Source organism: Acinonyx jubatus, chromosome D3 (genome assembly GCF_027475565.1).
Source record: "Acinonyx jubatus isolate Ajub_Pintada_27869175 chromosome D3, VMU_Ajub_asm_v1.0, whole genome shotgun sequence".
In the NCBI taxonomy this organism is placed as follows: Eukaryota; Metazoa; Chordata; class Mammalia; order Carnivora; family Felidae; genus Acinonyx; species Acinonyx jubatus.
Window position 1 is genome coordinate 25,921,682 of NC_069392.1, and position 25,669 is coordinate 25,947,350.

Sequence of the window (25,669 nt, forward strand, 5' to 3'; positions counted from 1 at the left end):
CGTGCGACCCTTTGGGCTGTCAATGTCACTGCTGCTTATCATTCATTATATGAGCACCGACTGTGTGCCAGGCCCTGCCTTCAAGGATCTTTCTGTTGAGCCGGGGAGATAAACCCACATGTCTGAGCCCAACCCTGTCCTTGGCTCTTATATTCAAGAGTTCTCAAAGCTCCCCAAATTGGTCTACAGAGAGCAAGCAGTGGCCTTTCACTGTGCACTTTTCAATGTAAGGAAAAGCATTGGTTCCTTAGAAGCCCTTGCAGGAGAAATAGCTCATACTCATCAGATGCTAGGGAGAGACATGTGCTAATCTCTTGCCGTGTGCCTGTCAAGTGCCTTATGAGGAGAGGATTTTTATTTCCTTTCCACAGAACGGAAAACTGAGGCATTGAGCGGTGAAATGATTTGTTCAAGGTCATGGCTGATAAGTCACACGGGGGAGTCCAGCTGAGCAGCCTGAATCCCAGGTCCTGACTCGTAATTTCAGGGCCGTCCTGTCCCACATCTGCCACCTGACTCAACGCTGGGGGTCAGCAGTACAGGAGCCTTGGTGTACCTGGGGCAGACCGGGAGGTAGCGGGTGGGGGAAAGGAGGCGAAACAGACAGCTGGGTGTGGTTCAAAGGCAAGGCCACCCACCCCCGAGGGGCCATGACCAAAGGGAGCTTTATGGAGCCCCCGCGGAAGGGAAGCCCCACCCCTGTCAACCTGAGCGATTAAGAGAAAAGATGGAAAATGAAAGCAGAAAAAGAGGGGATGGGGAGAAAACAAGTCAATAGGCAGAGGGTCTGTCCAGCTGCAGAGCCAGCTGGCCGCTTTGGGCTTCAATCTCACGGTATCTGCCCTCAAAGCTGCCTGGGTCATGAGGGGAAATTCAGAACAAATCTCTAGCTTACTGGCGGGCTCCAGGGCTCCAGAGACTCACTCTGGGCACCCGTTTAGGGACCGCCCTGTGTATTTCTCTTCCCAGCTGCTACTAAGTGATGGTAATAGTTCCCTTAATAATAATCATGACCACAGGAGCGTCTGGGTGGCTCAGTCGGTTGAGGCTCCGACTCTTGACTTCAGCTCAGGTCAGGATCTCACGGTCTGTGGGATCGAGCCCCAAGTCAGGCTCTTTGCTGACAGCATGGAGCCTGCTTGGGATTCCCGCTCTCCCTTTCTCTCTGCCTCTTTCCTGCTCTCTCTCTCTCTCACACACACACACACAAAATACATAAATAAATTTAATAAAAAATAATAATCACTATCACAGAGGGTGCTTACCATGGGTCCGGCACAGGGTAACCCACAGAACCTTCACAGAGACACTGAGAGCTGGGGACTGATACCTCTGCGTTGCAGATGGGGACCTGAGGCACTGGGGTGTGGACATTCACCCAAGGACACACAGCCGGCCAGTGGCAGAGCTGGATGCAAATCAAGGCAGCCTGCCTCCAGAGCCTTTACTCGTAGCCATACCTTCAAACTGCCTCTTGGGGGCTCCAAGAATATATGCCAAGTGAATTAATAACGTATCCGGGAGCCAAGGAGGGAGGGAGGGATCCACAGCTTCCGGCAGGTCGGCGGGAATGGGGACCACGCTTGCAGGTGTGCTGGGACATATGTCATGCATCAGAGAGGGACACACAGGACAACACATCACTGACTGGCCTTGGGTGGGAGAAGCAGAAGCTATGGACTTTCATGAGCTTTAGAAGGGGTCTTCAAGGTCCCATAGCACCCCCCTAAAGAGGAAATAACCCCTCTGATGCTGTCACCCACATATCCCACCTTGAAAATGGTTTTTAGGGGCACGCGGGTGGCTCAGTGGGTAAAGCGTCTGACTCTTGATCTCGACTCAGGTTGTGGGAGTTTGAGCCCACGTTGGGAGTCTGCACGGGATTCTCTCTGTCTCTCTCTCCCTCTCTGCCCCTCCCCTGGCTCACTTGAGCTCATGGGCACACTTTCTCTCTCTCTCTCTCTCTCTCTGGCCCCCACCTTCAGGACGGAGTTCAAACCTCTCACGTGGTTCTCACAGCCCCTGGGATCTGGCCCAGCCTCGGCGACTGACCCTACCCCAAAATCTCCCCACACGCATGAGACCTTCCAACGGCGAGGACTGTGGGTGCCAGCCCAGGTCCCCGGTCTCTCTCTCTGTTCTTGCTGTGCCCTCTACCTGGAACGCACAGCCTCCCCATCTTGTCACCTGGCTAGCTCCGGGTCGTCTTAAAGGATGAGCTGCTCCAGCCTCCTCTTTCACAGCCTGTTTGGAGTCAGCCAGACGCCGGGTCAAAGCCCAGCTCTGCTACTCGCCAGCTGTGTGATATTGGACAAATCGCTCCACCTCTCTGGTCTTCACTGTCTTCATCTAGAACTTGGGGTATGAACGACACCGTCCTCACAGTTTGATTTGAAGGTAAAACGAGATAAAGCAGGCGAAGGATGTGTCACGGCAGCCGGCACAGACACGTCGCTCGTTAAATATTACTTGAATTACTAAATTCAACATTATCTCCTTTACTCATGCAGTTGGCACTGAATGCTCTGAGGGGTGTAGGAATAGCTAAGATGTAATCACATATATGTTAGCAACAGCGGAGATGTGGAAAGACTCTGTAAGAACCATTGTAATAATTACTTTCCTTTTTTAAAAAATGTTCATTTGTTTCTGAGAGAGAGGGAGCATGAGCTGGGGAGGGGCAGGGGGAGAGGGGGACAGAGGATCCGAAATGGGCTCTGCACTGACAGCAGAGAGCCTGATGCGGGGCTCGAACCCACGAGCCATGAGATCGTGACCTGAGCCGAAGTCGGACGCTCGACCGACTGAGCCACCCAGGCGCCCCTGTAATAATTACTCTACAGGCACCTCGTCACACCTCCCTGTAGAGAGGAATGTGGAACCACCACTGTCACCATTCTGCCAACAACCACACAAAGGCTCAGAGCCTGGAAGGAGTTGCCCACAGTCCCACTGCAATGAGGATCCAGAGCCAACCGTCCCGACCCACCCTCTCTGCTCCTGGACCAGACATCCCGGGTCGGGCTGTCGTACCCATCCCTTGCACAGTCCCCAGCTTCCTCATCTGCATTACAAAGTAGGTAGAGAAGGCATTATGGCCTGGATTTTCATACGGGGAAACTGAGGCATGCAGAACATTCCAGCTGTGCACTCCTCTGGGGGGCCTTAGCTGTGGTCATCTGTGAGCACGCCCACACGATGGCCATAGAACCTCTGCAGTCAGCTTTCTGCCGGAGGGGCACTCTCCCCAGCATGCCCCAGCAGCTGAGACCCAAGAGACCCTGACACCCTGAGTTAGTTAGGCAATCAGTCTGTCTTACTCTCTTGGGGATGGATCATAGACATACCACATCCAGTCTCCAGAGGCACGGTGCCGTGGTACCGTGGTAGCAGTCAGGAGGCCCGGTATATGTTCCAGACTCAGTCACCACTAGGCCACACAGCCCTTGGAAAGTCGCTTCCCTTCCCTCCAGAGATCAGCGGCCGGCCACACATCATAACCTCCCGGGCCAAACACCCCAGCACTTTGCAAACGGACTTCCTGACCTGAATCTCCGGTTCCCGCCCCAGGCTGGTGGGTTCTGTCTTCTCGGCCGTCCCTTACCAAAAAGTGAAAACTTGTCATGCCGACAAGGCCAGACATCCAGAGTGCCCGGGGCCCGCAATGACTAAATTCTTGGGAAAAACCTAGATGACATGCCAGGGAGGGAAGAAAACACCCCCTTGTCATTTTTACCCCCCATGCGCTCCCGCAGCCATATAGGAAGTCCCTATAAGAGGACAAGCCCTGCCTTCTCGTGAAAATAAAAAACCCCACTTTGCATCAAGGCAGATTTTGCACGCTTGAGGAATATTTATAGCCAGCTTCCTGGAGGCGTCTCATCTCCTCTTCTGCTCCTTCGCAAATGAAGCACTTAAATCATTTTGCAATAATGTTGTCTTTTTAATAAGCCTAGTCAAATGGAGTTTTCACTGATGAGGCACAACATGTTTTAGCAACATTTCTATCCGTTGTTTCCCCACCAACCGAGACAAGCGGGCGGGGTGCAGAGGCCACGAACCGGGGCCAGGAGTGTCTGCGTGATGCATGGCCCGTGGGAGTGTCTGCCTCCCAACTGTTAGCAGAAACTCTTCTAAGAAAAGAAAACTGCATAGAAGGGGGTCCCTTCTATCTGTTCCTCAAAGCGTGGACCCCAGACCAGCGGGTTCGGCATCACCTGACACAGCTCGTGGGGAACGCAGATTCTCCAGGGCTGCCCCGAGCCTCCTGACTCAGAATCTCTAGGGCTGGGTACCAGCCCGCTATAGTCTAACACATCCTCCGGGGGATTTTGACACGCTTTCGAGCACGAGAACCACGAGTCTCACATGGCACGATGCTGCGTTCAGGTTCACCTCGGGGCTTGTTAAAAGAAGCAGGGAAGAGCTCCCCTCCCCGAGATTCCCTCCTGGGTCGAATCCTCGGGAGATGGGATGGGGAAGCTACAGGGGACACAGCTCCCCCAGGTGATCCTGATGTTCCGTGAAGTATAAAAGCAACCAGAAAAAAAAAAAAAATCAAAGTGGCTTTTGGTGGAAGGGAAAGAATTAAAGACCTTTCTTCAAATAAAATCTTACTTGGGCCCCAGGATGCTACGTTTCACCCAATCTGAGCTGCCTCTGATTATAAGCTGCACCATTATGGAACAAAAGAAAAGAAAGTGCTGTCATTTTTTAGTGTAAGACGCGTGATTGTGGAACGCAGTGCAATTCCAGAGACGCAGAAAGGTGGAAAATAATGGGAGTCCAAAAAGAATCAATCAAATACAGAATGAAACTAAAGAAGGGCATCTATGGCCACTGATACAGGTTGGGGGATTCTGGAGCCCTTTGACCTCTTCCTAGCCCCTGGGCAGGTCTGAAGAGACTCGGGGCTTCAGAAAATACTTCCAATTACTGCATCGAAAAGGGCAAGCCACAGATTGGAGGAAGAGATCTGTGCCACATATATCCAACAACTGAACTTAAATCCACGGCATATAAAGAGTTGCTACAACCCAATAAGTAAAGCAGTCATAAGTGGCCCAGGGACTTGAAAGCCCACTTCGCCAAAGAGAATAACGGCCAAAAACACGAGAAAAGGCGCAAATTAAAATCATGGTGTGGGATCACAGGGCGCCCAAAACAGCCAATAAATGCAAAGGACAATATCGAGCGCCGGTAAGGGGGTGGACTGCTGTGGGAGGGTAAACTGATTCGATCACTTGAGCAAGCTGTTTGTATCCATTAAAACCCAACACAGAGGGAACTTAGAACCCAGCAATTCCATTCCCAGTGCATTCCTAATGGAAACGTATGATTCCTGTACCAAAAGACACGTGGAAGGATGTTCACAGCAGGCTTATTCATCACAGGTTGAAGCCGGAAACAACCAAATTCCCATGTAGAGTAGAATGAATAGAGTGCTCTGTACCCATGATGGAATACTACACAGCAATGACAACGGATGGGCCACAGCCGCCCCCAACACGGAGGAATGTCACAATGTCATATGAAAGGCATGTGATTGCATTTCGGTAAAGTTAAAAAAATGGGGGGGGGGAACCCAATCTATAGTGCTAGAGGTCAGTTTAGTGGTTACCCTTGGAAGGTCGTGGCTGAAAGGGCCATGAGGGGGACTTGGGGGGAATCCGGGAACGTTCTGTGTCTCCACATGAGTGTCCATGCCTTGGTGTGTTCAGTTTCTGAAAATTCATGGAGACGTATATACTTAACAACTGTGCACTTTTTTGTATGTTGGACCTTACTATAAAGTCTAAAAAGGAGGAAGTAGAGGAAGAGGAGGAAGGGGGGTAGGGGGAGGGGAAAGAAATCACAGCACTCAGTCACCTGAATGTGCTTCCTGGATAAAACTCTGCTTTGCCTCCTAACTGAGTTTTTTAGGGAATTGATGTCATGCCCTTGTCTTGCAGGTCAGGACGAGGCCTGCCAAAGCCCTCCTAGAGGTCGCCTCTTCTACTTCCTGGACAAATATTACTGAGGTTGTACTTTGTCACATTACTTGGTGCCCCTTTTCACGAGGACTCATAGAAGAAACTTCTCTGATAGCTCAATACTTGGAAGAATGAGTATTATCTCAAGCAACAGGTGTGCGTGTGTGTTTAAGCTGGGGACAAGTCCATGTAATCTCTTGCCTCCCTCTTTGCTTTGGTTGCTAGGAAGCTCAGTGTCAACATTTCAGTTGACCTTTCATGGCATCATTGGTCCATTGGATGTCTATTCTATACCAGGGGCTCAGCCAACGTGATGAGCAAGACATCCCCCCTGCCCTTGGGGCCTCACCAAGCCAGGGCACAGGCGTGCCAGAGGGGGTGAGAACACCTCCATCAACGCAGTAACAGGAAGCTCAGGGCCTAGGATCGCCGACTGTAGGGGCCCAACCCATCCCTAAAAGGTTAGCAAAGCCTTCTTGGAAGAAGTACCACTGGAACTGGGTGATGAGGGACGACCAGGCATTAACCAGCTGAGGAGGGTGGAGGGAAATATTCCAGGCAGAGGCAACAGCAGATGCAAAGTCTGAAGTGAGAGCGAGTCTGAGGCTCACGGTAAATCTCTATTTCTAATTCTCACCGCCCCCCGCCTTTGGTACACTCTTCAACCTCTTATTTCCCATTGTTCTGCCTTTCTTAGCTTTGAAATTTTGTCTTATTTTTTTTCCAGGCCCCGGACGTCTTTTTGGAGCCACGGAGGACACAGAGACGCCAAGAGCCTGCGTAGAATATGGAGCAGGTGAGGACGCTTGAACGCTTGGTCCAGGTCTCAGCAGCCTGGCCCCTTCTCTTCCTTCTCCCAGTGCGGCGTGAGCTGTATAGCCAGATGCTAATGATGTTCCCCTCCTCACTGTCTCCCCGTCTCCCCCCCGGCCGCTGAGGCACCCCAAGCGCCCACGTCCTACTCGACAGTGTGTGATGAATTACTGTATCAAATGTCAGCTCAGAGGGAAGGAGTTTCTGCAGTGGAGTCACCGATATTCCCAGCCCACGCACGGCTCTCTGATTGCTCGCTTCTGCTGCTCTGTCATTGCTACTTCCTGTGGGAGAGGTCAGGCTGGGTGCTCTCTAGAGTCCTGAATGACACTTGGGTGTCATTTCTTCTCCTCCCTACGGTATTTTCTATAAGAGGGCAGAGACCCATGGTGGAGCCTTTTCCACCCTGACTCTCCTAACTCTATGTGACGTGACTGTCCCCTTCCAGGAGGAGCCTCTGACTCTTCCTTGTCTGTGGGAGTGAGACAGAGAACCCTTGGTGGAGAGAGTGGACACGATGACAACGAGAATGAGAAGAGGTGGAAAAGAGATAGCCCCTACCCCAAACTTCATTCCATGTCCCCACGGGAGCCAGCCAGGCTCAACTTGGGCTGTCAATACAGGAAGCAGAATGTGTTCCGTTGGCTTGATCATGAACCCAATTATAGCCCCCACCGTCCGTCTAGCAAACCAAGCAATATTATCAGTCACGATAGCACCACGGGTTCGCAGGTGTGGAAAGCTCTAGTTTTGCTCCAAACTGACAAATATTATCCCATGCTGCCTCAGGACCTTTGCACTTGCCATTTCGACTCGATGCCCCAGATCTGCGCATAGATGACTGTGCCAGATGACGCAGACCTAGACTCAGACATCTCAATCCGTGGAAGCTTTCTCAGACCGCTCAGGCAAAAATAGCCCCCTCACTGTCACCTCCCTCTGCTTATTATCTGCAGCACTTGACCATCAAAAAGTAGCTTGCTTTTTTATTAACTGTGGTCTGTCTCCCTCGATTAGCCTGGAGACCTCATGAGGACAGGGACTTTGCCTTCTGCCTAGCTGCATTTGAGGTGGCCAGCTGAATGCTTGCTGCCTGGGAGATGCTCATACTCATTTGCTGAATAGGCGAATAAAACTGGACTATAGTTGAGCTTCAGCAGGACCCTGTGAGGTGCCCAGGGCTTCCAAAGTCAGCTGAGACTAAGGATAAGACGGGCAAAGCCCTCACCCAGGGTGCGGAATTTCAGGGAGTGCCAAGAAACCCAGAAACCGAGATTAAATAGCATTCTAATGCAATATTTAAGAAAGTCAAAATTCATGCCAAAAATCCACGATGAATAAAACATCAAAAACTTAAATGAAGACAGGATCCCACTGTGCATACTCTCTCACTTACCCCTCACCTTAATCCCGGCCCACCAGTCCTTCCTTTATTTGAAATTTTGGTATTTGGCTCATCGTGGATTTTTTTTTTTTTTTGCATTCATTTACATTTTAAAAGACGCTGCATTGAAATACGATTTATCTTGCTGAGTTTCTGGCACCCCTTTAAATTTCATGCCCCAGGCGAGTGACTTACTAGAGTCCTGGCCCTGAAAAACTAAGCGGAACAGCAAGTTACCGTGCACAGCTCTTCCGTGATCTACCCACAGCTCCCCGACCACATCTCTCTCACATTACACTGCATGAATTTGCTTAGGAATCTGAAATTGGCAGTAGTCCCCTGGGGGCAGGGACTCTCTGGCTCCCGTCGTCATCCCCAGTCTGTGAACTCAACACCCAACTAAAGACAATAAGACCTCAGCACGGTGATCACACCCCCATCCCCACAGATGTAATCTCCAATCACATGTTCCTCTCCACCCACGAGAGGCGACCACTACTCCAAAGCTGGCGTTATTATTCCCGTGGAAATATCTTTACACCACAATCATACGGTATATGCCCCACGCAATATACAGTATCAGCCTGCACTTTAAAAAAATTAATATGTTCGATATCATGTTTCAAATATTCTTTTGTGACTTAAATAATCTTTCTCCAGTGTTATGTTTTTGAGGGCAATCCACGTAGTCACCTATCTCTAGTTGAGGGGTCAGGAAACTTTTTCCATAAAGAGTTCGATACTTTTGGGCTTTGTACATCACAGAGCCTCTGTCACAGCTACTCAGCTCTGCCATCGTAGCATGAAAGCTGCCGGAGACTACACACGAATGGGTGGGCGTGGCCGTATGCCAATAAAACTTTATTTACAAAGAAAAAGGTGGAAAACTGGGTCTGCCTCCTGGGCCATTGTTTTCCTGCCTCTTTATTCGTGTTTATTTGGCAGCTCAATCTTTAATACAACAACATGGGTTCATTCATTCTCTTATTGATAGACTCCCATTTGGGGGTTCAGATTTCTTCAACACGACAATGCTGTTCCTGTATACTTCTTGGCTTTTCTTACATATGTGAGAATATATTCCACACAGAATTGCTGGAGCACACAGTATGGACAGGGTCAGCTTTCAGAGACAAGCCTAAGTTGTTCAAGGGTGAAGAGATCAAATATCAGATTACACTCCCACGGCAGCATATGGTTTCCTGCTGCTACACGTCCTTGCCGATACGTGGCTACATCAGACTTCGATTTTGCCAGTCCAAGGTGCAAAATCGTACCTAGGGTGGTGTTAATTTGCATTTCCTGATTGGTAATTAGGTTGAGCATCTGCTCATGAGTCTATTGGCCATTTGGATTCCTGAACATTTGAACTCTTTTTTTTTAATGTTTACTTATTTTTGATAGAGAGAGGGAGAGTGTGGGCAGAGAGAGAGGGAGACACAGAATCCGAAGCAGGCTCCAGGCTCTGAGCTGTCTACACAGAGCCGATGCTGGGGTTGAATCCACAAACTGAAATCATGACCTGAGCTGAAGTCAGATGCTCAACAGACTGAGCCACCCAGGTGCCCAGAACATTTGAACTCTTGAAACAAGAGTTCTCCTCTTGGGAGTTGCCAATACCTCTTTTTGCCCATTTTTTTTCCTACTGGAGTGTTTCTCTTCTTCCAGTTGATTTAAGAAAGCTCTTTATATGTCCAAATACCCTTTGTCGGTTACACATGTTGTAAATTTCCCTGCCCAGTATGTAGTGTGTCTTCCCGTTATGCTTTGATAAACAGAAGTTGATTACTTTAATATAGTCAAATGTATCATTTTTTTTCCTCGCAATTTGTGCTTTTGTGACTTATGCGAGAAATTCTTCCCTTTGGAGTCAGATGATATGGGTTTGAATCTCAGTACTGTGCATGCTAGTTGTGTGGTCTTGGGGAGATACTTAATATCCCAGAGCTTCAGTCTCCTCCTCTGTAAAATGGGGACAAGGACAGTATGCCCCCACAGGGTTATTTTGAGGGGTTATTTGTAAACCCTTTATTTGAGGCTATTTTGTAAAGCACTTAGCACAGTGTCAGGCACATCATAATCTGCCCCATCAACACACGTCACCCCACACAGGGGACCCCACACAGAAGGGACAGGGTACCTTGCTCTCTAGCAGGTCTGCATTCTGCCGGAGTTCATTCCGTGACTTCTCCGATTTTTCTAGCTTCTGTCTCAGCATTGTGAGTTCCTCCTATAAAAGCAAACACCTTAACAGAAGCCATCCTGGATCAGAGGCAGGGCTTCCACATGTGTTAAGAGTCCCGGGGGAACAGAGCGAGGGATTCTGCCAGCCTCTCTGTGACGATGCCCAGATGCTAAGTTCCCACAAGGGACTTTTTCTTTCCCCATTTCAGAATATCAGCGTCTCTGCTCGTGCAAGTCTGGGGCCACCGGGCTTGCATGAGCATCCCAGTCAAGGGGTGGAACGCAGATCCTCAGAATGAGTCCATTACTCGACCCAAGACTGCGTATGCCTGAGCGACATGGGGAGCTTGGCTCTTCCTCCTCCCCAAGACCACCACTCTGCCAGTGGCTGTGCGTTACGCTTTCGGTACTGTCGTTAGGCACAGCCTAAATGCCCCCCCTCCCCCACAGCAGACCCCTGGGATGAACTATGGAATGCGCACAAAAAAAAGGAGTAGGAAGCTGTCACGGAAAGAGAATCAGGAAGACCTCTGTGCAAAGCCATTGTGCGCATGTGTGTGAAGTGGCTAATTTTGCAAGAATAGACAACAGCCAGGATAAACCAGAAACCGATCAAAACGGTTTCCCTGCAGAAGGCGGGCGCCACCGGGGTGGAAGGGACAGTCAGCACCTCCCGGAGAGGTAAGAAATTGAAAGGCTCAAAGATGCCACCACCAGGTCTCCCTGGGACGACCAGCATCATGGTCAGTGCTCCTGTGCCCCTGGGTAGTGATGGGGTATCTGACCAGCACCCACAAGCCCGGTGTAGAGCTGGACGTGGGATGGAGGGTGGTCTGTGTCTGTGTTAATGACAGCAGAGTGGTATCTGGAAGGCGGCAGCAAGGCTGCTGAGCAGAGCGTTTCTGGATCACGAATCCGCAGAGTGGAGGCACTGAGTCTGGAAGCAAGCGTTACTATGGAGGTGTGAAGACGGGGCCACCCCGCGTCTTGCCTGCCACATGGACCGACCTCCTTGGCGTGGAGCTGCTCATCCCCAATGGTGGCACTCAGCAGGGGCCGGAGGGATCCGAGGAGCCGCCACCAGGACCAGTCCTTGACCGCCAGGAACACAGCCACGTTCTTCTGGATGCACCGCGCAGCCAGGCGGCGAATCTGCGGGGAAGGGAAACCAGAAACTTGAGGGGTCCTTCCCAACCCGGTAAAGGCGAAGGAAAGAGAGCAAAGGGGGTGGGAAAGGGGTTGGAAAAAGCGAGTTCCATATCTTAACGGAAGAGGTTGGATAACTCACACATTTAAAAAGCTTCTTTGCTGGGGGGTGGGGGGGAGGGGAAAGTGGGCGATGGGCAGGGAGGAGGGCACCTGTTGGGACGAGCACTGGGTGTTGTATGGAAACCAATTCGACAATAAATTATATTTAATATAAAAGATAAAAAAGAAGCTTCTTTGCAATGGTATTGTAATAGTATTGTCTGGTGACGGCCAGTAGCTAGCTGCCCATGTGAGCACAGCGTCACGTGTAGACTTGTCCAATCACTAGGCTGTGCCCCTGAAACTGTCACATTGTGTCAACTGTACTCAAAAATCAAGTAAATGCACACTTTTTTTTTAATTAAAAATATTTTTTGAGAGCTTTTCATGGAATCGGGTCTGGGCCTCAGACATTATACCACAACATAATCTTGCATGACCTAAGAAGAAGGAGAAGCGGAGGAGGAGGGAATAGGGTCACCTCTCGTAAGGGCATCAGATGCAAAATCACCGCGAAAGACAAAAAATAAATAAATAAACGATCCTTGAGAATCCCTGAAATTGCCTGCAAGATCCAAAGGCCATGATTGTGTTGCCGGTTGATTTTAGGGGACAGGTATCACTTTAAGTGTTATTTAAATACGAACCCCATGCTGCTCAAGCCTGAGTGAGCGCTTAATAAAGCACCAGTGCTGGGCCCCATCCCCCAGACAGTCTGATTCAGGAAGTCGGGGTGGGGCCAGAGAATTTGCAAGGCCAGCAAGTGCCCAGTTGGTGTGGATGCTGTTGGTCTGGGGACCATACTTTGAGAACCACCGGTACAGATGGGGAAACTGAGCCACAGAGATGCCCCCCTCGCCCCAGCCCCGGTCACCTGCTCAATATCACACAGCTTCCCGGTGGTGGAGTTGGGATTTGAAACCCCGCAAGTCTGGATGCAGACAGAATCCAGGGCGTTAATGAACCTGTCTTCTAAATCATTCTGAGGCATAAGCTACTGGAAGGCAGTGGGCCGGTGGGGTTGCCCACAATATTTTAATTATTAACGTTCTTGCCTTTTTCTGCTTTTGCCAAGCACGTGTACTTGAATTTACAAATTCGCATCAACTGGGGGCACATGTAATGAGACCCCATGCTAGTGGTAGTACTTAATAATGAGGACCTGGAGGTAACGGGAGCTGGCATTTGTTGAACAATGTGTCAGTCTGGGGCACGGACTAGACTCGGCACACATGACCTCATTTCACCTTGACCCAGCTCCTAAGGGGTGGGTCTCCACTGTTTGTCTCCAGAGCTGTGCTCTATAATGTGATGCTCAGGGGAACCATGCACACATTTCTCTACTGCACAAGCTACAGGGAGGAAGGAAATGCAGTCTCCAGGATGGCTTAGGACTGCGGACTCTGAGCTGCCCCTTCAGTCCCGAAAGCCTCAATGGCCAGGTCCTGTCATGTCCTGTCTGCTGGCCCATGAGAGCCAAGTTCTCCAGAGATGGAACAGGTTGAAACCATAACGGACCCGGGAGGGCTTGGACACCCCCATGATACCTAGATCAAGTCTGACATCATTGGTCATTTGATGTCAACGTCCTAGAAACAATCATCACATCTTACAAAGCGTCACTTTAAAGTCCTCCCATTCGGGGTGAGCCTATGGACCGACAGCACTGGCACCATCGTGGAAGACCTGCAGACCACCACCCCTCCCCCGCCCCATGCTCACCCCAGACCCACTGGATCTGAAACTGCCTGCTGAAATATCCCACAGGGTTTCGTGCCCAAGCGTGAGTGTGCGAAGCGCGAGGCTACCGCGCCCAGATCAGCTCCGATGCTGCTTTTCTGGGATCTCACACCTCTGCAGGGGTGACGAGGCTCACTGGGTGCCGTACCTTCAGCTTCTTGAATTCCTGCCGGGACAGAAAGCCCTTACAAGCCGCCTGGAATAAAATGATGCTGTGAGACGCCAGCTTCTCCCGCTGCTTCTCAAGCCTGGAGACCACGCCTGCCTTGAGGAAAACCTGGAGGGACAAAAGGTGACCGGTGACTCCTGTGCGGCTGAATCAGATGGTCTGAAGAGAGAGGGGGTTGCCACTCAACCCAGTTTTCTTGCGCCCCTCCCCCACCGAGATATTTGTTAGCAGCTGCCCGCGACTGAGGGTCTAAATTATCAAAACAGGGGTCCCCGGGTGGCTCAGTCGGTCGGGCGACCTTTCGGCTCAGGTCATGATCTCGCACTCTGTGAGTTCGAGCCCCACGTCAGGCTCTGCGCTGACAGCTCGGAGCCTGGAGCCTGCTTCAGATTCTGCGTCTCCCTCTCTCTCTGCCCCTCCCCCGTTCATGCTCGGTCTCTCTCAAAAATAAAACAAAAACATAAATTGTCAAAACATCTTATCTCCTCATGAGTCCTCTTTTCCTTCTTCTAGCCCTTGGGTGCTCAGAGCACGGTCCCCAGAGTGGCATTGTCACCACCGGGGAGCTTGTTAGAAATGCTGAATCTGGGACCCCACCTGCTGAATCAGAGCGACACTGTAATGTGACCCTCAGGGGAACCATGCACACCTTCATTTCAAAACCACTGTCAGGAGGGACCTGCCTAAACGTCTCTGCACCAGAATTGCTTTGCAGACAGTGGAAGATGCAGATTCCCAGGCTTCACCCCAGGAAAGGCTGAATCCGTGGATTTAGTGCAGGGCTGCGATTGTACGTTCTTTCCGATAAGTGTCGCTGGCCCCCTGAGAGAAGCAGTGCCCTGGAAATATTCGGTCCTGCCTTATAAGGAGGGGCGGAGAATGTGGAGGAAGTGAGGGTGGCCCTCCTCGGCCAGGGGAGGAGGGGGTCAGGCTGGTGCCACCCACAGAAGGTGGTCAGGCATCCTAACGGAAAACAGCTTGCGGTCCACGATTTCCAGGCCTCTGCTCATCCATAATGGATGGAGGCCTTCTGCAGCAAAGTGATCAATGCCTCCTTGACACCCCGCAGGGCCGCCTTCAATATACTGGGGGGCACACAGAAGGATTTTCTGAGAACCTAACGCTTTGGGGCCAGGCCTGCTCTGCCCACCTGGTAGGGTGGTTACTGTCAGTCTTACCTCCCCGGAGTCAAAGGAAAGAGGCCCTAGCAGCTTGGGACTTGAGTCGGTGATGGGGGCAGGGGACGCTTTTCAGATGCCCTCGTCACGCTAGTGTCTATGACCAGCCTGCCGTGTTTCTCTGCCAAACGTGGCCTCTTACCCCAAAGATGTGCAATTTTCTAGGGGCACTGGATGGCTGCATCTTAGTGATATTATCAAGTAATTGGGGACGTTATCAATCAGTGTTGCAGATCAGAACCAACCACTTCACCTGATACGTGCAGGTAAAGTACTGAATGTACATCATCCTGTAGGGTAGTTATTGCAATCCCCCCATTTTATGGAAGGAAAGACTAAGGCTGACAATGGCATTTCCCCCATGACCCTCCCCTAGCAAGCGGAAACAGCAGAAATGTTTCCCTCCGTCTGACTCCAGACCGGACTATAGTTATCACTGAATACAATTAACATTTGCATGATGGCATCTAGATTTTTCAAAGCTCTTTCTCCTCTGTCCCATTATAATAAAAACAACCTTATGAGGAATCTATTGGCCCAGGGAGATTATGTAACTGACTCAAGTTCACCCAGCCGGCGATCAACAAAGCCAAGTTCACCTCCAGCACACCCATTCTCAACGTCAACACGAGGCTTCGCTCCTTCACTGGCTATCGTACAAACGCCTGAAGTTTGGGGTTGAATTGCAATTTGATTCCAGGTGCACAAAGGGTCTCAATCGATTGTCCATTCCCTTAAACCTATTTGCTGCAATGGCAGCCACCCCGCCCGTCCCACAGAGAGCCCTTCCTCAAGGCGAGGATGAGAATCTGCACGCCCAGTCGGTGCCAACTCTGTTTTGCAACCGTCCCTGGCTTTACAGGACACTTCCTATCAGCCAGAGCCACCGAGACAATTAGCCTCACTGAAATAAAGACACGACTGACTCATTACCTATCAGATTGTCTCAATAATGACTGTATTAATTTCACAAGCTAGTGAGTCCCAAAAGCTGCTATAAAAAAAATCAATGATCAAAATGATGACAGCCCTAGTTCGTATATTACAAAAGGCGGCGGGTGCTTCCAAAACCACTATTGATTAAGTATGAAGCTTTCATTAAAAAGATAATTGGAAGCGACCATACACACAATGGGAATAAGTCATCGGCTCTGCAGAATCTTATCTTGATTTTTTTTTCCCTTTAAAGAGCATATCGCCAACCAGAAGGCCAACTGCATGTGGGATTCCACCTTTTTCATAAATGTCATGGCCCTCAGCACAGGCCTCGATAAGGCACCAGGGGCTGAGAATCACAAAGAAAAATCTAAATTATTCGCCTTTCGTGGGTCCAGCGGCTTATCAGACGCAAGCAGAGTGTAACATCTCAACATCCTCACATTTAAGGAAATCTATGGGGGCCACCGCGATGCAAACTGTTTTTCCTCTAAAAACGCTGAAGACCAAGGTTCAAGATTCTGATATGGCAGAAGCTCCCGTATCTGGGACTGCTGAGGAATCAGCTCTTGTCCTAGTAATTTTCCGGATTAGAGGGGTTTCCTTCTTGAAACATTCAAATCTTATCCTATTTGATAAGCGTCTTGTCCCAGTGACAAACGCATTCAACACGTAGATGACAACTGACTGCTTTCCCACAGCCAACCTGGGGGGTGGGGAGCAGTGGCTCCATTTTACAGATGAGGGAACAGAGGCTCAGAAAGGCTAAATCAGTCCCTAGAGATTCATAATTAGAAAGCGGGGGAGCAGAGGGGCAGGTACGGGTGGCCCAGGCAGTCAAGTGTCCGACTCTCGGTTTCAGCTCAGGTCATGATCTCATGGTTCGGGAGTTTAAGCCCAGCATCAGGCTCTGTGCTTGGGATTCTCTGTCAGCCCATTCCCCACTGGTGCTGTCTCTTCTCTCTCAAAATAAATACATATTTGAAAAGAAAAAAGAAGTGCCCAGTCCTGCCGTGCCTCCTCTGCCCTGAAAGATTGCAGGATAGCCTAGCTTCCAAAGGATTCGCTGACTTTAATTTGCTCTCGACTGCTGTTTTAACGAACACCAAGCATTACTTGAGAACAACAGTGTTGGTTTTGTTTGTAATTGGGATGTTTCGGCTTCTAAATTTCTTGCCCTCACTCTGTGAAAGTATGTACAAAGATTTCTCTTGCTTCTGTTTTCTTCCTTGCTCTACAATAGCGGCCGGGCTTATAGAGACTGATTTTTGTATTCATGAAATAACGGAGTCGTTATCTAGACCAGTGGTTGTCAAACTTGAACATGTGCCGGAGTCCCGGGGAGGGTTTGCTGCAACCCAGACTTCTGGGTCCTACCCCCAGAGTTTCAGATTCACTAGGTCTGCGCTGGGGGTAGCTGAATGTTTATGCTTCTAGCAAGCTCTCAGGGGATCCTGCTGGTCTAGAGACTGTATTTTGAGAACGGCTGGTCTACGTGGACAAAGTTCTTGGAGCTGAAGGACAAGGCCTCTGAATCTGGGCCATACCGACGTGTGTGTAAAGAGTGTTTGTTCGACTTCCACCAATCAGCAGCAGAACGCACAGCGTATGGAGAAGAGTGTGGGATCCAGGGCCATACGGGCTTTCACGGGAGCTGTAACTGGTCTTCTAGGTAAGCGTAAGGCCTTGAAAGGGGGCTTACTTCCCAGAGGTGCACCTTCCCCGCCTGGAAAGAAGGGATTTACTAATTATCTCCCAGGAGCTTTTGAGGGAAAAGAGGAACAATGTGTGAAGCGGAAGCCCAGCAACTGACAGGTTCCTTCCTTCCACTGGAAAGGTCTGCGAAGTCCCAGTCGCTGCCAACTCCGGGTGGAATAAATCAGGTTGAGACGCCAGTAAACTAAGAGGCTTGCGTGTCTATGGGGCAATGACTATATGAAAACCCGTGAGCTCGCCAAGGCAGGTGCAATGGGACACGCTACTCAGGGGCCCCAGAATGACTAATGGCCAATGATGCCACCATGGTGGGTTCCCGGAGAACCGGGGCCCTTCCCCAGCACCTTGCGCCTGGAGGTGGCAGGAGATCGACAAAGGTTTCTTGGTTGATGTTACTCAATCAGGGGATGAGGGTGGGAGGGCAATTTTCCCTTTGGTCAGTTTTCTCCCCAGTTTCTGTTTCTACACTTTGCCATTCTCCCTGACTGCTGCGTGGTCCTCGAGTTTACTTCCCAAAGCAGAGCCCGTGGGACACTAGCTCCAGGAGCTGGTAAGGGATCTTCCACAAACGCAAAAGGATGGGACTCCCCTTGGGAAGCCCTAAATACAATATTTTCCCGCTTGAAAACTTGGAGGCTATACAGGCACATCCGGACTCTGTGAACCTCTTCTCTAAATGTTGAAGCGTTATTGGAAAAGCCTTGGGTTCAACACCAGTTTGAAGAAAGTTATTTCCCTCAACGTTAATGTCATGTGCCTTCTCGCGGAGCCCTAACTTTTCACTTACTGCTGCTAATCAGCCGGGACTATTCACCCGGGTACTGTCGGTTGCCAAGTAAAAGTGAACCAGGCTCCGGGTGAAGGTGAGTGCTTCTTCTTGGCTTTTACGGCCCCTCTTTCTAAGGCTCGGAAATCCCTGCTGAGGTCCAGGATGTGAACTCTTCCAGACTGCTGAGGTCCCTGGGAGTGTAACCTCTAACAAATGATATTCCCCAATGTTGTTGCCTCCCACGTAATACCACTTTATCTTCCTGGCCTTGTAAGATGGGCAGGGCAGAAAGTCGCTAGCCCTGTCGTCAGTTGGGTGAAAAGGAGGCCCACACAGGTAGCGGATGATGCAGGAGGACCAGAATCGGGGTTCACCTGGGTCCCTGATGGGATGAGCAGAGTGACATAAAAAGGAAGCTCTACTCACCTGGCTGTGCCCAACAACCACCGCCTTCTTCTCCAGATCCAGGGTCTGTAGGAGCTCGTCCACAGCCTGGGGAGAAAAGTTAGACGGACAGAATGAGGCAGGCTCCCAAAGCGGGAGTCAGGTTGGCTGGATGGCTGGTGCCTTGGGAAAGAGGACGGCTCCACGTGTCTTTGAGTCTGACCAACTGAGCCCCACCTCACCCGGGCGAGGACAAAAGATGAGCATGTATTGAGTGCCTACTGTATGCCATCCACTCCCATGCTGGGACACCATGGATACCATCTCCTGGCATCTCCCTAGCAACCCGAGGTGGGTCCTCATACTACTGTGCCCACGTACAGAGGAAAAAAACCAAAGACACAAGAATAAATGAAGGATGTGTCTGCTATGGAAGATAGTATGGCAGTTCCTCTAAAAACTAAACCTCGAGGGGCACCTGGGGGGGCTCAGCTGGTTAAGCGTCTGACTTCGGCTCAGGTCATGATCTCACAGTCTGTGAGTTCGATCCCCACGTTGGGTTCTGTGCTGACAGCTCAGAGCCTGGAGCCTGCTTCAGATTCTGTGTGTTCCTCTCTCTCTATCTCTCTACCCCCCCCTTCTCGTGCTCTCTCTCTCTCTCTCTCTCTCAAAAATAAGTAATACACATTAAAAAAATTTTTTTTAATTAACCTAGAATTATAGTGGGATCCAACAATTCCCCTTCTGAGTATATAGCCAAGAAGAGTGAAAACAGGGACTTGAACAGATATTGATACACCCGCAGAGTGTATGCACACTCTGGCAGAGTTATGCACAACAGCCAAAAGGTGAAAGTAACCCAGTGTCCATCCACAGGCGAATGGATTCACACAACGTGGGATATATACCCAATGGGGTATTAATCAGCTTTAAATGGGAAGGAGATTCTGTCACCTGCTGCAACATGGATGAACCCTGAGGGCAGGATGCTAACTGAAATAAGCCAGTCAAACAAAGACAGATGATCCCATTCACACAAGGTGCCTAGCTAATCAAACTCACGGAGACAGAAAGTAGAACGCTGGTGCCACGGGCTGGGGAAGGGGAGTGGGGAGTTAGTGTTTACTGGGGACAGAGTTCCAGTCTTGCGAGATGAGGTGTCATGGAGGTGGACCGTAGTGCTGGGTGCAAACACTGTGAATGTACCTGATACCCCCGAACTGCACATTTCAAAATAGTTAAAACGACACATTTCATGTTATGTAAATTTTACCACAATTTTTAAAACACGAAGGCAGGGGCGCCTGGGTGGCTCGGTCGGTTAAGCATCCGATTTCGGCTCAGGTCATGATCTCGCGGTTTGTGGGTTCGAGCCCCTTGTCGGGCTCTGTGCTGACAGCTCAGAGTCTGCTCGGGATTCTCTCTCCCTCTCTCTCTGCCCACCCCCATTTGCTCACGCGCACGGTCTCTCTCTCTCTCTCAAAATAAATGAATAAATTTTAAAAAATGATGGGGCGCCGGATGGCTCAGCCGGGTGAGCATCCGACTCTTGGTTTCAGCTCAGGGCGTGATCTCGAAGTTTTGTGAGTTCAAGTCCCGTGTCGGGCTCTGCGCTGACGGCACGGAGAGCGCCTGGCATTCTCTCTCTCCTTCTCTCCCTGCGCCTCCCCCACTCATGCTGTCTCCATCTCTCCCAAAATAAATAAATAAGTAAACTTAAAAAATTAAAAAAAAAAAAAACACGAAGGCATTTCCCCAAGGTTATAAGTCACATGCGGGCAGAGCCAGATTGGAATCAAGGTCAGTAGAGCCACATGGCAACCTCAATGACGTCACCCCTTCACACGGCCAGGGTGGCTCCAGAGGGACCCCAGGAACTTCAGAGGGACACTAGGAACTTCACGCGCTGTGTCACTGAGGTTGGCTGCAGCAGCCTCCCCAGCACTCTGTCCCTTCCTCGCTGTTCTTGCCCAAGACTCTGCCTCACGTTCACAGATATCAGCTGAATAAATGACATGGCTGTTAACCTCGCGTGCCTGACCTTGAGTCTGGGGGGAAGCCTGCACTTCATCCCTTATTTCCCTCTGCTGCACCTGGTACCGGTCTATGCATACAGCAGGAGCTCAATGAATACGATGGCTGAGTGAGCAAACAAACGAGGGATCCCGCAGAGGTGGAAGGGGTGCAGGATGGAGGGGGAAAGGCAGACCCACACAGGAGAAACAAATTCACGGGGGGAGATTTCCTGAATGTGGCATCGGCCACAGCACAGCCACTTAATGGGATTTTCCTTTGTCATCAAGGTCTGCGGGGTCTGAAACAACGCTGGGGGGAGATTTGTGCCCTCAGAAAAATGCGGGTCACACCTGGTTCCTTTGGGCCTCCGATTCCCCTCTTAGTCCACCTCCACACCACCCCTCATGGACCTTCCATTCGCTGAAAATCAGTCTATTTTCAGAACAAACTGTCAGGAAAGTAATTGCCACACTCAGGAAACAAAAGGTATTATGGGCCTGGTGTAATTTAGTAGATGAGTTTCAATTCCGTGGGTCGTCAGCATCACAGAAAATTTCCTAAGATGCTTAAAAAAAAAGCATATTAAAAGTCTGGTCCAAGACTATAATCTAGGAGCAATTTTCCTCCTCTGACCTCCTGGAAGAACATTCCATAATGCTCCTTCCAAAATTCAGTGGTTTCACTTATGACATGTTAGCCAAAAAGTGTTCCAAGGGAGCTATAGGCAGCAAAATGCATAAAAACCAATATATCCAAAACACAGCATCTTTCCTCTCTGCACAAGAGCAAAACAAAATAAAAATTGACTGAAAACAAGACAGATGGAGGAAAACTAAATGAAAGCTACAGCCAGTGAAATTCTGAAATTTTTCTAAGTTGACCTTGGATGTAGCATCCAGAGTAGATGTTTGGGGAGGGGGAACACTCAGGACCCGTAGGGAGATCCACCTTGGCTGAGATCCTGGTTTTACCACTCATGAACTGTGCGACCTTGGACAAGCACTTTACTTGGAGTTCTGGGTTTCTCTTCAAAACGATGGGGAAGAAATGATCACATCTGCTTCAGAAGATTCTGTGGCTGCTCCTGCAGCGAGCTCCATACCATATAGTAAGTGCTCGATAAACATGATGAGCTAGTCCTAATGACCTTGAGCTAGTCCCACTGGCTCCGTCTTGGTCAAAACTTGGTAGAGGTGCTATGGAACATAAACCAAGCTTCTATTTCTCGGGCACACCCAAACACTGCCAAAACACACACCCAGCCATCCAATATCCGAGGATTCTTGCCTGTACCCTCTCTTTCTTAGAGCCCTGTAGATGGCAAAGCCAAGAAGATCAGGCCTAACAAAGACATTCTGTTCCACTGATCTCATTTTACAGGTAAGAAAGCTTACGTCCCAAGTGATAGAGCCCCTGGGTGGCTGCAGTCATTGAACAATGCTTCTGACCCTCATTTTCCTGCAATATGGCAATAAGGTTCCCTGCCTAGACCTTACGGTGTTGGGACAATTCATTGAGAATATGCGTAAAGGTCTTTGTAAGCGATGTTGCACTTAATTGCTGTTATTGTTATCATAATGAGTATTACTCTCAGATGGAACTTTATGAAATGGGCACATATGTAGGTCAATTATCAGCGATTGCATTTGTTTCTACATAATGTAAATCATTGTCCAACAGCCAGTTGGTGGAAGACAGGGCAAGAATTCGGATTACTGTAACAAACCTCTTCCTGGTCCCACATCTTTCTGGAATCAGCTATCCCACCCTAATTGTTCAGATATTTGAGGTCTGCCCCTCCCCATATGGAATGCTGCATACAATGTTGGCCATCCTGTTCCGAGGAAACAGTTAAATCGTTTTCTCTTGTGCTTTTGAGTCTGAGCATGGCTCTCAGTGCTTTACACACACCTCATTTTACTTTCAAACGTCTGCGACAGGTACGACTTCATGCTCGTTTTACAGACAAAGAGAGCGAGGTCCAGTTGAATGAAATGACCCGCCAAAAATTACGCACTAGGAAATGGTGGAGGGAGACACAACTCCAGGGAATCAGATTCTTGAGTTTGTTCTCGGCCCTCTGATGCTACGATCCTGTCCAGCTCCACTACTCAGTGGCTGTGTGGCCTTGAGCAAGCCGCACCTGCTCTCTGCTCCTCCATACCCTCTTCTAGGATGTGGGGTAATCATGCCTATCCTTATCCTCCAAGGATGGAGTGGAGATTTAAGGTCACAAAGGTAGCATGTAGGCGTAAGATTTACAGAATGGTGAAGGAAGGCACTTGATAAATTCTCTGCCCCCCGCCCCACCAAAAAAAAAAAATAGTGATAAAAATGGATACAATCTTCAAAAACAACAAGTTCCATACTCTGGAAATTGAGCAAGGGCATACAACAGAGAAGCATTTGTGCAAGGGAAACTATCAAATCTCCGGTAAGAGCGGTCGGAGACTGTGACAATCTTGACCTGGGCTGCTCCGGACCCCATCAAACTCTGGCAGTATGGTAATCCCACCAGGAGGAGGCAAGCTGTGAAAAACAGTGACTTTGCTCCCAGAAGGGGCCCACTTACATGGAGGGACGTACGGGCAAGTCCCACACCCAGGATCGTTGTTAGAAACAGTGGTGATCTTGGCAGCAAGGAAACGGAGAAGGTCAGTGGCACAGCTAGCCTGATATTATCATCAGGATTGGGGCCGGAAATGGGCATTGACCAGCCGGAAACTTGACGAGGAGATACAGGGAATGGACAGTCATGTGGGCCTTGATAAGCCCCCACATACTCTTGAGCAATCTGGAGGGAAGCACACGTGCTCGGGGCTCCACGCAGGACAGGAGACACTGACCGAGCCCTTAGCTATCTACACATCTCTATTCAAACATGAGGCCCGGGCGCCTGGGTGGCTCAATCGGTTAAGCGTCTGACTTTGGCTCAGGCCGTGATTTCACAGCTCGGGGGTTCGAGCCCCGTGTAGGGCTTTGTGCTGGCAGCTCAGAGCCTGGAGCCTGCTTCGGACTCTGGGTCTCCCTCTCTCTCTGCCCCTCCTCTGCTGGTACTCTTTCTCTTTCTCTCAAACATAAATTAAAAAAAAAACTAAAAAATTAATAAATAAATAAAGGTAAGGCCACATACATGGGCGGAACATCTATGAGAGGCCAAACAAAGAGTAAAATCTGTGGCAGAAGTGTAAGTGTCCGATCAGATGACATTTCCCAACCCGCATGTAGCTCCATTTGAATTAGGTAAAGGCTCGAAAATTCAAGGTGCTGTGCTGACCGCTAAGCCATGCTAACAAAGGGGAAACCCTTGAGAATCCAGGATTTATAATAAAGACAGGAATGAAAAACCCGAGTGGAGACATCAGTAATCTCTTACTGTGGGGGAGACAGACTATACATCTAGTCCAGATAAGTGGCTAAATAATTGGGGGAAAGATTAGAATCTGGAGATTCTATGATATATTATCTATAGTGTCCAGTTTTCAGCAATACACACACACACATTCACACACACACACAGGCATACAAAGAAATTGGAAAGTGTGACGTACCCTCAAGGAAACGAACAAGCGAATCAGTCACTAGAAACCCTTTGTGGGCTTACGCGTGGACTTAACACAGACAGTAAGCAGCTATCACATTGCACACACAATGCTCACTGTCATGCCCGGCGCCTGCTATGTTTCAGTACGTACTAATAAGTGGTGGGGGGTCTGAGGTTATGAGGCCCCCTTGGGCACTGCAGTGATAACGCACCCCTCGCCTCCACCCCTCTAGGCTCCTTGACTGCATGTGGGAGAAGCCCAGCTCATGCCCCCACTGACAGAGCCCTCTGGGTCCTAGAATTTTGCAAAGAGCTCCCTCTTCAATGTTCAACAAGGATGTGGTCTCACATCTCAAACAGTCAGTGAGAGACTCCAGGAATAATGGAGACTTGCGGCTGGGAATTCTTCTCCAACTCGCTCCTAGGTGAGTGGTGTGGGGAAAAGCATCCGTGTGTGTGGAACTGAATGCTTACCCAGAGGACCACGTGGCTGCTGTGAGCATGGCACCTCCTCCCTGAAACCCACACCATGACCCAAAGGCCACCACGGCCCAATGGCTGCCATTTGTTGCATACCTGCCATGTGCCGAGCGCTTTGTTATGCCCTGTTACAGGTTGCCTGTGGTCGCGTAGCTATTGAATATCAAGGGGTGTGGGTGATCAAGAGAGATGGCAGAAAGGAGGATTGGAATATAAGTCTGTCTGACTCGAACCCGCATGCTTTCAGCCACTGAAGCTCTCCCTTAAGGGTGGGACTATGTCAGTGAGGTTTAACTCCATATGCTCAGAACTGTAAATAGAATGCACACACACACACACAACTGGGTTGGTCAACACTGAATGTAAAACGTGTACAATTATTAGAGCAGTAAACCTGAACTGGAGGAAGACAATGAAGGGAGGAAGAAAAGGATGGTAAATACATTGTGGAGGCTAAGGCCATGGGAACCCCTGAATCATGAGTCAGCACGCTGCGAGTGGACAGCTCCCCCTCCCAGCCGTGGGCTCCTAGGGGCCCCTCCCCGGAGGATAGGGGCTCGGACAGATTCATGGGCGACGGGGGGTATCCACAAGGGTCTGAGATGGAACAAGAGGGGCCTTCAAGAAGATAGATTGACATCCCTTGATTGTGTTCTTCAGATCGAGTCCCCAGGGACAGAGATTTTGTTGGCTCAAATCAATCAGTGCTGTAGGCACTCTGCGAAGAGGGCAGGCCCTAGGGTTTCCTCACATCGATCGGGGAGACTTGGCAAGTCCTGCCTGAGCAGCAGAGAGATTGAAGAGACCAGAATCTGAGACATGGCCAAGGTGAGCGGACCTGCCTGAAATTCCACCATTATAGTCACTCTGGGTGGGCTTCCGTGCAGGTGCATGCACAGTCTTAGCCAGACGGGATAAGCGGGGACAGAAGAACAGGACCCAGTGATCAGAGCTGGGGACGGGGTTATTCTGGAGACCGGAGCACGTGCCTGGGTGTCTAGAAGGGACAGGAGTGTCTTGAACAGCTGGCGATGGGGGTGAGGATACTGCGCGCTGGAGAGGACCACGGAAGGACAAAGCAGACTGGACTTCCTTTGTGATCTTGCTTAAGCCAGTTCAAGTAACGAAAGTCGGCT

General features: G+C 49.9%; 1 protein-coding gene across 3 annotated transcripts in view; it reads right to left on the bottom strand.

Moving 5' to 3' along the window:
* The window catches only part of MYO18B (myosin XVIIIB), a 255,506-nt gene that overhangs the window by 134,224 nt on the left and 95,613 nt on the right, over positions 1-25,669 (bottom strand). For all 3 annotated transcript variants that reach the window (XM_027050907.2, XM_027050908.2, XM_027050910.2), the window contains 4 exons: positions 18,536-18,601; positions 13,490-13,618; positions 11,362-11,505; positions 10,310-10,399 (listed from right to left, as the gene is read on the bottom strand). In XM_027050907.2, coding sequence (XP_026906708.2) covers positions 10,310-10,399; positions 11,362-11,505; positions 13,490-13,618; positions 18,536-18,601 — 429 coding nt within the window. The remainder of the gene's footprint in view (positions 1-10,309; positions 10,400-11,361; positions 11,506-13,489; positions 13,619-18,535; positions 18,602-25,669) is intronic.